This window comes from Montipora capricornis, chromosome 1, assembly GCF_036669925.1.
Source record: "Montipora capricornis isolate CH-2021 chromosome 1, ASM3666992v2, whole genome shotgun sequence".
Lineage (NCBI taxonomy): Eukaryota > Metazoa > Cnidaria > Anthozoa > Scleractinia > Acroporidae > Montipora > Montipora capricornis.
The window spans coordinates 7,995,111-8,007,610 of NC_090883.1; the positions used below are offsets into that span (position 1 = coordinate 7,995,111).

The 12,500-nt window shown below is 37.1% G+C and overlaps 1 protein-coding gene across 1 annotated transcript in view; it reads left to right on the forward strand.

Annotated features, from left to right (window-relative positions):
- The window catches only part of LOC138056175 (uncharacterized), a 4,896-nt gene extending 656 nt beyond the window's left edge, over positions 1 to 4,240 (forward strand). Inside the window, exons 1-6 of the mRNA XM_068902001.1 lie at positions 1 to 374; positions 540 to 710; positions 1,067 to 1,228; positions 1,510 to 1,869; positions 2,369 to 2,880; positions 3,368 to 4,240. The exon at positions 1 to 374 is cut by the window's left edge and continues 656 nt beyond it. Of these exons, the coding sequence (XP_068758102.1) occupies positions 1 to 374; positions 540 to 710; positions 1,067 to 1,228; positions 1,510 to 1,869; positions 2,369 to 2,880; positions 3,368 to 4,240 (2,452 nt within the window). The remainder of the gene's footprint in view (positions 375 to 539; positions 711 to 1,066; positions 1,229 to 1,509; positions 1,870 to 2,368; positions 2,881 to 3,367) is intronic.
- Positions 4,241 to 12,500: the final 8,260 nt, after the last annotated feature.

The following is a 12,500-nucleotide window of genomic DNA, read 5'->3' on the forward strand; positions in this document are numbered from 1 at the left end:
TAGTAATCGTGGTGTGTGTGAGAAAATGATGGCCCACTGGGGTGAGAAAGAACACTGGTTAGTAGGGGAAGGTCCTAACTTTATATTGAAAGAAATCTGGGATGGTGAAAGATTTAATGAGCTTAAGTGGTTCTGGGATCCAGATTCTCGCTGGATGCTACCTGTTAAGTGTCAGTACTGTGCTAATGTGACAAGTAGTGATGAGATCGAGGAATTTCCAGAAGAAGAAGGGAAGCATGTGATTACATGTCATGAATGTGGATCAAGGTGGAAGCACACACCATGCTATTCTAGAGGGGATCCCCGCAATATTGCACTTATTGGCCACTGGGATGGTTGGCAGCCCTTTGGATACCCTGGAGCACATAGTTGTGGTAAGCAAACACCTTCTTTCTCACTTCTAAGAAATAAATGTAATGTATCCAATAACACAAATGTGCTTAAGACTGCAGTTAACTGACAGGAGTTAAGTCTTGCTGTTGAACACCTTATTTAAACTGTTATCTTCTTATCATTGATTAGCATCTTCTTAATTATAGGGGCAATAGAAGTGACAATAGCTAACATGGCTAAGGCTGAAAGAAGCAAAACTGATCAAGTTTATGTGGTGGGATTTGTCCCTTCTTATCAGCTACCTAAGAGTCGTCCATGTTCCTTGGATCCATTCCTGCATCCCCTTGTCAGTGACATTGAAAACATCTTCATTAATGGTATGAAACCATAAGAACTATTCGGCCTATGGGTACAGATCAGTAAAACTTATTGTGTATTCAACAGAAAATTATTAATTTAATATTCATTTATTTAGAACATTGTCATGTCAGACACATACTGAATCATGTACTGTTAAAAATTTAAGGTTGATGATGAGTTTCCAGATTTAAATGTCTATGAATATAAACTAAGTAAAGCAGGCAAAATTATGCCTTACATATGTGTAATTTTTCACTTGGCCGTTGTTTGAAATTTTGTTGGGTAATGTTTAGCTAGTGTAAATAACAAATACTTTCCTCCTTTTTTCTACATGTAAATACAAATAATTGAATCACATTGATTGTCTTTGCAGGTCTTGAAGTTGACTATGCTGCATCATTTCCTTGCCTTCCTGCAGGCAGGATCACCATTAGAGTATTGATTTTATTATGGACAGGTGATTACCCTGCACAACATGAGGTTGGAAAGTTCATCAAACATGGGATATTGCCATGTCGTAGAGATAAACTGAAAGGTAAATTTGACATAATTGCATATAATGAAGAATAATAACAGAATAATACATACATAATAATGAAGAATAAAAATTATTGCAAATTATAAAATATTGTCAAAATTAAGTCACTGTGCAAGTAATTTATTAGAATAATGCTACCTCTATCATCACGGGCAAATTAAAACCAAAGTAAAAGACTTAAGGAAGGTCTAAGCATTTTTACATTGTGTTTTACAGAAAAGATGCTCAGATCACTTGCTAATTCTACTGTGTCTAATTTGTTCTCTTAAATTCAACAGGAACCATAAATCCCGAGGGTGGGAGCACATACTACTATGGTGATTATAGGTACCATGCCAAATATCCGTGGGAGGAAAGAAAGTTGGAAGAGGCTTTGCCACTGATGACAGATATTAATCAGGAAGACCGCAAAACTGTCAGAGCAAGCAAAAGTCGAACCAGTGGATACACTGGATTAAGCATTCTTCATCGATTACACAAACTTTACGGATTCAGCATCTTCAAAGATCTTGTTTATGATACAATGCACAACCTCCCAACTAATGTCATTGCATCACAACTCAAGGAACTCATTGCATCTGAGAAGATTGACAGTAAACTTGTTGCCCAACGACTGAAGGCCTTCCCTTGGACAGCAGGTTTGTGACCTAGAATATTATTTTCATGTGTAAATGCATGAAAGTAATATTATAACAGTAAATTCTTTATTACTTTTGGGCACAATATTGCTTTAGGTGCAAAGTCAGCGTGTTTTTTTTTTTGACAGGTCGTATTGTACGATATAAATGCCTCCCTGCTACATACCCTAGTCCTTTGAACAACAAAGTTTATATTATTTAATTTACAAGTTTTTCAAAACATTTTTTACATTCCTGAAATCTTTGTTAATTGTTTGTAGTTTGGGTTAGTCAATCACCTGACAATTACTTTATTTATGTTCATGTATCATACATCTGTTACTGTCATTAAAGTGATTGAATTAATAATAAAGTAATATTATTATAATAAATATTTTATTCCTTGTGAATAAAATGATTATAATAATTAACAGGAATTAGCTGCTGTCAGTGGTGCAAAAAGAAAAGAAAAATCAATCACAATTCAACAATTTTTCACTGTCAAATTATGATTTTATAGAACTTAAAGATGGAAGACTTCCCACTGGTATTGATTCACGTTTGGCCTTCTGGAAGGCAGAAGAACTTCATAAATTCGCCTTTCCAGCATCTGAAGTAATGTTTGCTGACCTACTGGAGGACATGGACTATCACATTTGGCAATTGACAGTAAGGATGAATGAACTGGTCTTCTCTAAAAGAGATGGTTGGAGCCTTGAGGATGCCCACCTTTTCTTCAAATTAGCTAGCCGATATTTGATCCTCACTGAGGAGCACAGAGGATTCACTTCCTGTGTAGTCACAGAGCATAATCTTCTCCACATTTCCAGTGATGCCCTTCGTTTTTCACATCCAGACAATTACTGGTGCTTTCCATTTGAAAGGGCTGTAAGGAGATATGTTACTACAAAGTGCAACTTTAAGAACATTGAGTGCACATTTGCAAGGAAAGAAGCACGGAGAGAACTGCTACAGCATCTATCAAGGTACTTCGAGGGTCCTCCCAAACCGTTCAAATTATCTCTTGAAAAGGTAACTTGGCCTTTATTTAGTTAATATATGTAACAATTATTTGTCAAAGGCAAATTTAATATACAATAATAGTAAGTAACACCTGCATGAATGTTTAAGTTTGTGGTTCCAGAAAAAATTCCACCTAAACCCATAAAGAACCACTCTAAATTCCAAGGGTTTTTTTTGTGGGGGCAGGGTCTGTTATCTATAAAGTATGAACTTTAATTGAAATTTCCAAAGGGAAGGAAGGATTTAAACCAATCAACCCTTTCATGTGGGGAGATCTTGATATTTTCTACAACAAAACACTTTCATGATTTGAAGATTGAACTTGCACTTGCATCACGATCATACACAGCCAAGGATACAACACTTTTTTTAACTTTAAATTTAACATCTATGATTAAGTCAGGTTTGAGACCTTTAGTCAATTATGTTTTGTCAATTTTTCTGGTCAATGTTTGGTGAATTTATCTCGCTTACATGAAAGCTTGTTTTTTTGCAGATGAGTGCAACCAGTTTGGAAGGTGCAAGGCATCTGATGAAAATTGCTAACAATTCTGCTCATCATATAAACAATAGCAACAAGGGAATCCTTGTAGGTGGTTCTGACAGGAATGAAGTTCATTTATCACTACAAGAAGTGAATATGATAAAGTCATTTTTGGCCAGCTCATCAAGTGGCAATCGTGTTCCAGAACTTGCTTTCGCCTACAAAAGCCTCCTCAAGCCTCAGCAAGGAATTGAAGGTCAGGGACTTTTATACAGAAGTAGAGAGCACGCTTTCCTTGATGTGGAAAGTCAAGGTCCTTCAGTTGTCTTTATTGAAAGATTCCTGTGTTTGGAAATTGGAGGAGAGTATCACAAATTTGTCCAAGGCCAGTTTCTTCCTAGTAAGCTTGATGAAAATGGAAACATTGTGATATTTTCTGACACTGGTTTTCCTATTCTATGCAAAGATAGCCTCCCTAAAATGGTTATTCAACCCGTAACATGTATTTTGAGAAAGGTTATGGTTGTTTCCAATCCTTTTGAGCCCCAAGAGTCAGTTGTTATTGACTTTATGAGGAAGAGTATGCCATTGTCTGAGCACGATATTGTCATTCCGTTTTACCCTGAGCGAGGAGATATGGTTTTGATCAATGGAACTGATCCTGAGCCATGGCTTGGAGAAGTAATGACTGTGGATGTAACTAATCAACTTGCTAAGGTCCGATATTACATCAGAAATGGGGAAAGAGAAGTTGGCTCCATTCTTGTTGATGTATTTGTCTCTGAGAGAAATGCCTGTTTAGACCAAGTATCCTGGAATGCAATTGTGTGTGCAGCAATTGGAGAATGGAATGGGAACACTTGGGAAATGATGCCTTTTATGTAGATAGCATGTGCTCAATAACTGTCAGCTTAACAACAAAATACTTTACCTGCAGTAACACCATAATGACAGATGTAATTAATCCCCTCTAAGGAATACCAGTACTAGAATTTTGCATTAAAAATGTTAATTTATGATACCAAAATGTAGTCATTACCTCTTTTATTAGAATTGCTGGATTTGTTGATGTACTGTTCCATCAGTGGCTAAAGCATTTAGTTGGATGGGTAAAATACCAATATTGTTGGGAAATGGTTTATACCAAGAATGGTTTTGGGAGAAAGAATCTCAAAATACAAGCATGGTCTTTGGAATTCACATGAATGCTTTTAAAGTTTGACACAAACCATTTATGTTTTAATCCTTACATTAATGGTTTTTCAACTCATGGAGACAAACCATTAATGGTTTAAAGCATCATTAACATTTGCGTTCTTTTCTAATAACATCAATGGTTTGTACTGATGTATTATCCCATAAATGTTTAATGGTGTTTACATAAATGGGTAACATATAAACATTGTTGGGAATTGATTACACCAAGAATTGTTTTGCAAAAATAAAAAAAACACATTCATGGTATTTTAAAACCACAATAATGATGTATTATCACATTAGTGTTTAAAGATATTTACATAGATGGGTAACATATAAACATTATTGGGAATTGTTTACACCAAGAATGGTTTCATAAATTACACATTAATGGTATTTTAAACCCACAACAATGGTTTTATTATGTATGAAATACCATTCATGGCTATTACTGTAAACCCATCCATGACTTCTAGACTGTTTATGTTAATTGTTAAAAAAACATTCATAAATTCGAAATAACATTAATGTTTTTCCACTTAAAAAAATTAATTCCCTATAAAAACCATTAATGGTTTTTAACAATGAGTGGGAATTTCAAAAAAACCTTTGATGTTTTTTTGCAGTTTTTTCCTGTGAAAGTTGGTAGTGTCAGGGGGGAGTGGGCTTAAATCCTGGTTAGATCTAAGGCTAAGAAATCATTAAAATAATCAGCCTTCTGTTCACTTCCAGTAATGATATTCCCATTGTTATCTTGTATCGGCCCACGTTTTTTGATCTTGTTTTTCTTCAGAAGGCGGATTGTAATCTTCCAAAAATCCCCTGCTGAGTTGGCATTTTCAAAAAGGTTAATTCAATATGCTGCCTCTGCCTTTCTTAGCATTGCCTTAACTTTGTTCCGTTGCTGTTTGTAGCAGCACCGTAATTCATTATTTCCCGGATTGACATGAGCTTCTCTTAGGTATTTATATCGCCGATTCATAGCCTTCCTCATTTCTGTATTTATCCAAGGAAGGGATCTATCTCTGATCTTCACAATTCTTTTCTTAATGTGGTTGTCAAGAATGCTCTTGAACATAGATTCCCATACAAATACGCTATCATCAATATCTTCAAGAGCACCAATAATGTGCCATGGGGCTCTGGCCATATCAGCTTTAAGCTCATCTAAATCTAAGGATTTATAATCTTTAACAAAGGCAATTTTTGCTCTTAGTTTGCTTTTTGTGAGAGCAAAAAGTCCATATACAAGATGATGATCAGAAATACCAAGATCTAGAGAGCCAGACTTAAGACAATTTAAATTAGGGCTAGTGATGACAAGATCCAGTAAGGAGGTACTGTTCTTTGTAATTCTTGTGGGGGACTTAATAACATTCAGGTAGCCAAGTTTGATTCCACATAAGGATTGATCTTGATTAGAGCCAGGAAGCAGATTTGAATTTAGATCGCCAATCAGCACAACATTCTTTCTTTTGATGCAGATTTTGTTTAACAGGCCCCATAAGGAACTGAAAAATGTCATATATGTAGGTGGACGATAAAGACATCCAATTAGGGTTGACTGAGAGTGCAAGGTGACATTAATCCAAACTGCCTTCAACTCTTGAATATCCCATTTTAAGTCTTGATGAACAGTTAAGCTTTCTTAATAGTAAATGAAAACTCCACCTCTTTTAGAACTAGATCTATCCTTCCTGACAAAGTCATAACCAGGTATTCTTAGCGGGTTGTCAGGGGTAGATGCCGTCAAATAAGTCTCTGTACAACAACAACAACAACTTTATTTGTTCCAACAGTAAAACAGTAAACTACAAGATATTACAAAAATAGAAAGGAGTACAGGCTGCCCCAAATAACCATAGGGGCTAAAGAAATAGGACAGCCACACTCTGGTAATTAAGCTAATATAAATTAGGTCAGATGCACACACGTGGCAAAGCAAACAACACATAAAAGAATGAGGAAAACAAAATGTCAGAAACAACGGAAAGCCAGAAGAATTATGATGTTAAGATAATGAGAATTTTTAATAGTTTTCAAAAAAAGTTAGCTTTAGGTTTTTCTTAAAATGTTTGAGAGGAAGAAGCTTTAGGTCATCACTTATATCATTCCAGACTTTAGCACCCTGAAAAGGTATATTAAGGATTCCATAATTGGTTCTGGCTTTCGGAATTGCATAAGTCATTTTGCTAGATAATCTGGTATTATAGCTATGTACATTCCTAACAGGATTAAAGTAATGATCAAATACAGGAGGTAGGAGTTTATTATGAAACTTGTACATAAATACTGCCAGTTGAAGGGCAATAATATCAAACAGCTTAACAAATCTTAAATCTTTAAATCAAGGACATGAATGTTCATTAAAACTAGTAAAAGTAATTATTCTTAGGGCTTTCTTCTGTAATATAAATAAAGGTTGTAAAGTTGTCCGATAAGTACTGCCCCAAGCAATTATGCAGTAATTTAAGAAAGGTTCAACTAGAGCATAGTATAGGCTAGGTAGTATTTTGGTACTTATGAAATAACAGAGCTTATAAAGAATGCCTATGCTTCTCTTGACTTTTTTAGAAATATAAGTAATTTGAGTCTTCCAATTAGCATTATATTCTATGTAGACTCCAAGATATCTAAGAGAAGTTTCTTGTGTTAACATTTGATTGTTTATAGATAAGATGACCTGTTTGGGCAGTTTTCTTTGGATAGGACGAAAAATGACAAAATTTGACTTGTCAATATTCAATGAAAGTCTATTTGCACAAAGCCAAGTATGAACTTTCTCAAGTTCAGAATTAATCAGACTTTCAAGCATATTTATAACCCTATGCTGTAAGAATAAATTTGCATCATCTGCAAAAAGATGAAAATCCAAAAGCTTTGAACAATTATGAAAATCATTTACATAGATGAGAAATAAGAGCGGCCCAAGCACTGACCCTTGGGGCACACCTCAAGACACTGGTTGAATGTCTGAAGTAACAGCACCAAGGGATACAAACTGTGTTCTGTTTCTCAAATATGAAGTATTTGTAATATTCTGTAATACCCAGAATATCCCATTTCACTTCATTTAAAAGGACATGGACTTCATTTAGCTTGTTGATAATGCCGTTTACATTGATGTGCCCTACCTTCAGATTTTTATTGCCAAGGGAGCCTTTTTGTAGATATCAGTATGGTCGACAGCAGGTTCTTGTTCGCCTTCGCGCGACAAAATTGATGCATCAGCAAAACGTAAGGCGGTTAAAAAACATGCTGGGCAAATCCAGTTAAACTGATCCATTTGCTGTAGACGTTTGTAATCCTTGAGTTTCACTGGACCGCACTTCATGTGGCACCACAGTGTGCATTGGTCGCAACTTAATGCTCGATCGTTTCTGGCAATTACTTTGTCGCAAACAGAGCAGTTTGTAGGGCCAGGATTTGCTCAACACTATTGTCTCTAGTGCAAGAGGTCCATATGCTTGAACCATAGAGTATTACTTGTTTGATCATTGAGTTATAGTACAGCATTCTTTGTTCGAGTGGCATGAAACATCTTCTTTTCTTTAATACTGCTATACGTCGGGATATCTTTTTGCAAAGTTCCTCGATGTGATCGTCAAAGATAACCCCCAAAAGCTTTTGAGACGTAACTTGTTCCAACCTTTTTTCCTTAATTTTGAGTAACAATTGGTCTTCTTCCATGTTTTTAGCAAGTCTTTTACCAGTAACCATCATACATTTGGTCTTACTTCCATTAAGGATCATCTTAATTTCATTTGACCAACTCACAACTTCATCCATATCCCTCTGAAGACTTGTAGATAGAGTGTCAGGTGCATTTCTAACGTGACTTGAGTAGCTCAACGTCGTATCATCAGCATAGATATCGACAACAGAGTGTCCAACTGCGGTCAGAAGGTCATTTATGAAAACAAGAAATAAGAGCGGCCCAAGCACAGATCCTTGAGGTACTCCTAGGTGAACAGGCTTGGACTGAGAAAGTGTGCCATCAATATTTACATATTGAGAACGTCCAGTTAAGTAATTGCCAATAAGTTTTGGATCACTCTCACCAATGTCATAAGCACGTAGCTTTGCTAGGATTATGTCATGATTTATTAGATCAAATGCTTTCTTGTAATCTTTGAAAACGAGCCCGGTTACTTTGTTTTCATCAAGATCGAAAAAGAGCTGATCCACCAGACGTATCAATGCCGTTTCTGTTGAATGTGATTTCCTCTGTTCCTCTGTTCCTCTGTTCTTCTGTTGAATGTGATTTCCTCATCGTCATCAGAGATTACATAAATTGTTTCCTTGAAGGTTCCCTGAAATAAATAACAAAAGAACTGAGAAATAGACCTTGAAAAACCATACATATTAGTCTAAGAAAGAAAACTTTGGTCGCACATAAAAGGCAAAATATTTGTAACTTCTCACGCACAGATTTTTTTTGTTTTTTGTTACAATGTTCAAAATAAGAAAACGAAGTGATCTATGGAAAGAAAAATAGGGGTCACTGAGCATTCAAGAGGGTAAAATTGCTGCGAAGTTCTCAAAGCAATGGTATATTCGCGCTGTCAAGTCATTGCATGACATTTCCGAGAAGACCTTGGTCCACAGCTATCCCATGGTGCCACACACTTTCACGTTCCATTCTTGTGGAAAATGTTTGCGCCTTTAGCATCGTGTTTACCTTTGGGGTCTGCGATGCATGACGTGTGCGTGACATGCGTGAAAAAATGCGCAGTAGCAGTGGGCGCGAACGTCCATAAGACCCTCCACCCTTTCTAACAAGTTTAACCATTTTGTGACATAATCAATAGACCCTTCTCAAAAAAGTTGACACAGATTGGGATAAGTTAACAGAAAGACCACCTTTACTTTCGTACCCCTGCAAAGTTACAGTATCAGATGTACTATTGGCTGAGGAATGTAAGTTGAAAGTTAACAAATTTACAGGCGTTTGTAGAACCAGGGGTATATCCTATACCCCCAGTCATACAAACGTCTACAGGTCTTTGTTCAATTAAGCTACATCTCTCAGCCATTAGTATGCCTGATATTCTGAAACTTTGAGGGATTACTAAAGTTAAAGTGCTCCTGATAGGGCTGGTATGTTTTTAATTCTAATGCATTTCAATTTTCGGCCGCCATTTTGGAGAAGGGTCTATCTATTATGAATGCAAGATAACACCTTTTTCATTCCTGTTGAAAAAGATTTCCATAACTTTATTGTTTGCTCATTGGAACTCAAGTAATTAAAATGCACTGTTGAGATCCTGTGCAAATTTACACATTTGAAAGTTGAGCAATGAATGGATGGCATTTTGCACCCCCCTTTACAGCCACCACTTTGCTTTTTTTTTTAATAGCATAAAATAGTACAAGATTTTTCTATCAGAAGTTCAATAATATCCACCAACCTCTTCCACCTCCAGTTTTACAGCTTTACAAACAGTATCACCTTCATTTGTTATGCTGTAAGAAATAAACTATTAGTATAATTAATGTAAATTAATCCCATAAAAAGGTACTCAAGTACACTAATGGAAGGCATTACCCACATTTGAAAAAGTAGTATTAATGAAATCCCGAGTCCCAGCTGGGGTTATCCAGAGTAGCCCCTGGTTCAACTCCTTGGCTGTGCTTGTGACTAACCAACTGGGGCCGTTTCCTGAAAGGTGTAACAATTCTATTCTAGGGGTAAAAATGTCTTATTCCAGGCACATTTATCCCTGGAATAGAGTTATTACACCTTTCAGCAATCGGCGGCTGGTTGTTAAAGTTCTGTCTATTAAATAATTTGCTTCACTGACCTGGCCTAAAAGGCCCTAAAGTGTAGTAGCCAATTATTCATATATAAAAGTTCAAACTTAAGTGGGAAAATGAAAACCCCAACCACTTCTGATACAGGCCGCCATGTCATGAATCACTGTCACACCATGATATGTGGATTTTGGGACCACCAGCAATGCTAGTCATCATCATCATCACACTGTTCGTTTGCCTGACTTATGTTTACACATTAAATGCACATATACCACAGAGTGGGCAAAAACGCACCTGTCTTTCAGATGCAAATACGCATTAGAGAGGGCACTGCCTGCACTTTCAATTTTCTGTTTAAGGTAGACTTTTTATTACGACCTTCATTCATGCATTGGGCATTGGCCAAAGATGGAGCTGAACAACCCCAAACTGACCATGAGCTCATCCAAAATTTTGACTATTTCAGTTTTGTGGTCAGGAGTAAGAGAACTACTGAAGTAATGTTCAGTTCAGAATAACTTCTCAGAGAAATACAAACCATTTCCGTTTCTGTAGCAGTTCCTGCAGAACTTTTTCCGCGTCTGAAATCTAACAGAAAAAACACTGCTGAATCCACTAACGATGTGACATCTAGGAACCTTCCCAAATTGGACCCTTTAGTCTCAAAATCAAACGGATATGTTCATTCCCATTTTATCTTAACTCGTGTAAATACTCCTAGTTCCTCGATATAAAGCTAAACTTATTGTTGGCAAGACCGCTGTGTTCCTGAGATCGATCAAGATCGACATTCACTTAGTATATCCACCCTAAATATAAACTACAATGAAAGATTTTAGACATTATAAAACTCGTTTTGCTTAATCAATGAAACTGTAAACCACAGTGTCATGTTAAGCTCACCTTTTCATCGAGGGTTGATAACGACGCCGTTTTGACAAGCACAGGAACTGGCGGGAAACACAGCAGCTTTCTAATCATGTGGTTAGGGTGTTTTGAAGTGTTTTGTTCAGATTGTTAAGCTGTTCCAGTGATTCCAGTGGTTTCGTTTGGGCGTTTCGGGTTTTAGTACATGCCATGAAAAAGAACACAACAGTATTGCGTGACTTGAAGATTTCCTGACTCAGTGGTGTAATGTAATGATACTCACTACCCAGAAATTACTTTAAAAGTTCAAGTTCTCTTCATATTTTGAGCTGAGTGGAAATCTCTTCTCCCTCAGTGACATAATCTTCTTCTTCATCTTGAGTGACACCAAGACTTGCCAGGTCTAATTCTAATCGGCCACTTCTGTAGAGTGTCGACAGTCTACTAAAGTATTGCCCAACCTGATTGGCTACAAGCCATTCATCCTTGGCGAACATTTTTTCCCCAGTTGCTGTTCGGAGCGTTTGGATCTTGCTTGCTACATCACTTGGGTTAGCTTTTCTGCCAGTTTCCTCTCCTTCCATAAATTTTTGTTTTAAATAGACCTTGATGTTCTCTGTGAACCTTACTGATTTGTGGGTTGCTTTCAAAGCCCATCCTAATGATACTGGGTTGTAAGCGCTTGCAGCAACAGATGAAGAGGAAGAGGCAGTGGCAGCATGATGCATGTAAGTTCCAGACACCTCTTTACAAGTTTCTGCCCACTTTTCTTGATGGTGGCGTAGTTACCCTCTTGCTCTAGCTTCACAAGATGTTTTCCGACATCTAAATGTTTTTGGAGACTTTGAAAAGATTGATAGGTCTTGATGCAGCCTTCTTCTGGACAAGGAAATTGAACATCTGGTTCTTTTGTTAGCTGCGGGAGTGATGGATCAGGCTGGTCCTCCGTAACTGTGGCCTGCCGGGTATCACCTGCGGATCCGCTTTGTCCTCCCACAACTGCAGTTATCGCACGAGATCTTTGTAGCCTTGGTTCATCAAAGGTCTTCAAAATGATCAGTCCAGTTGGCCCTTGCGGAGTACCAAACCGTTTCAACTGTGCGTGGGTGATCAGCTTCTCAGGAGCTAAAATATTCAGGGACTGAATTCCTGTCATGGAATGTTTCGTCATGGTCGGACACGATTCTTGAATTTTTGCTACTGCTGATTGACAACCTTTAACTCCACCATATGAATCAATAGCAGACTTTATATCATTGGCACATTTGATATCGTTCCCTTCATTAATGAAGCACCTCTTGTGGCTCTTAACTGTAGCTATTCT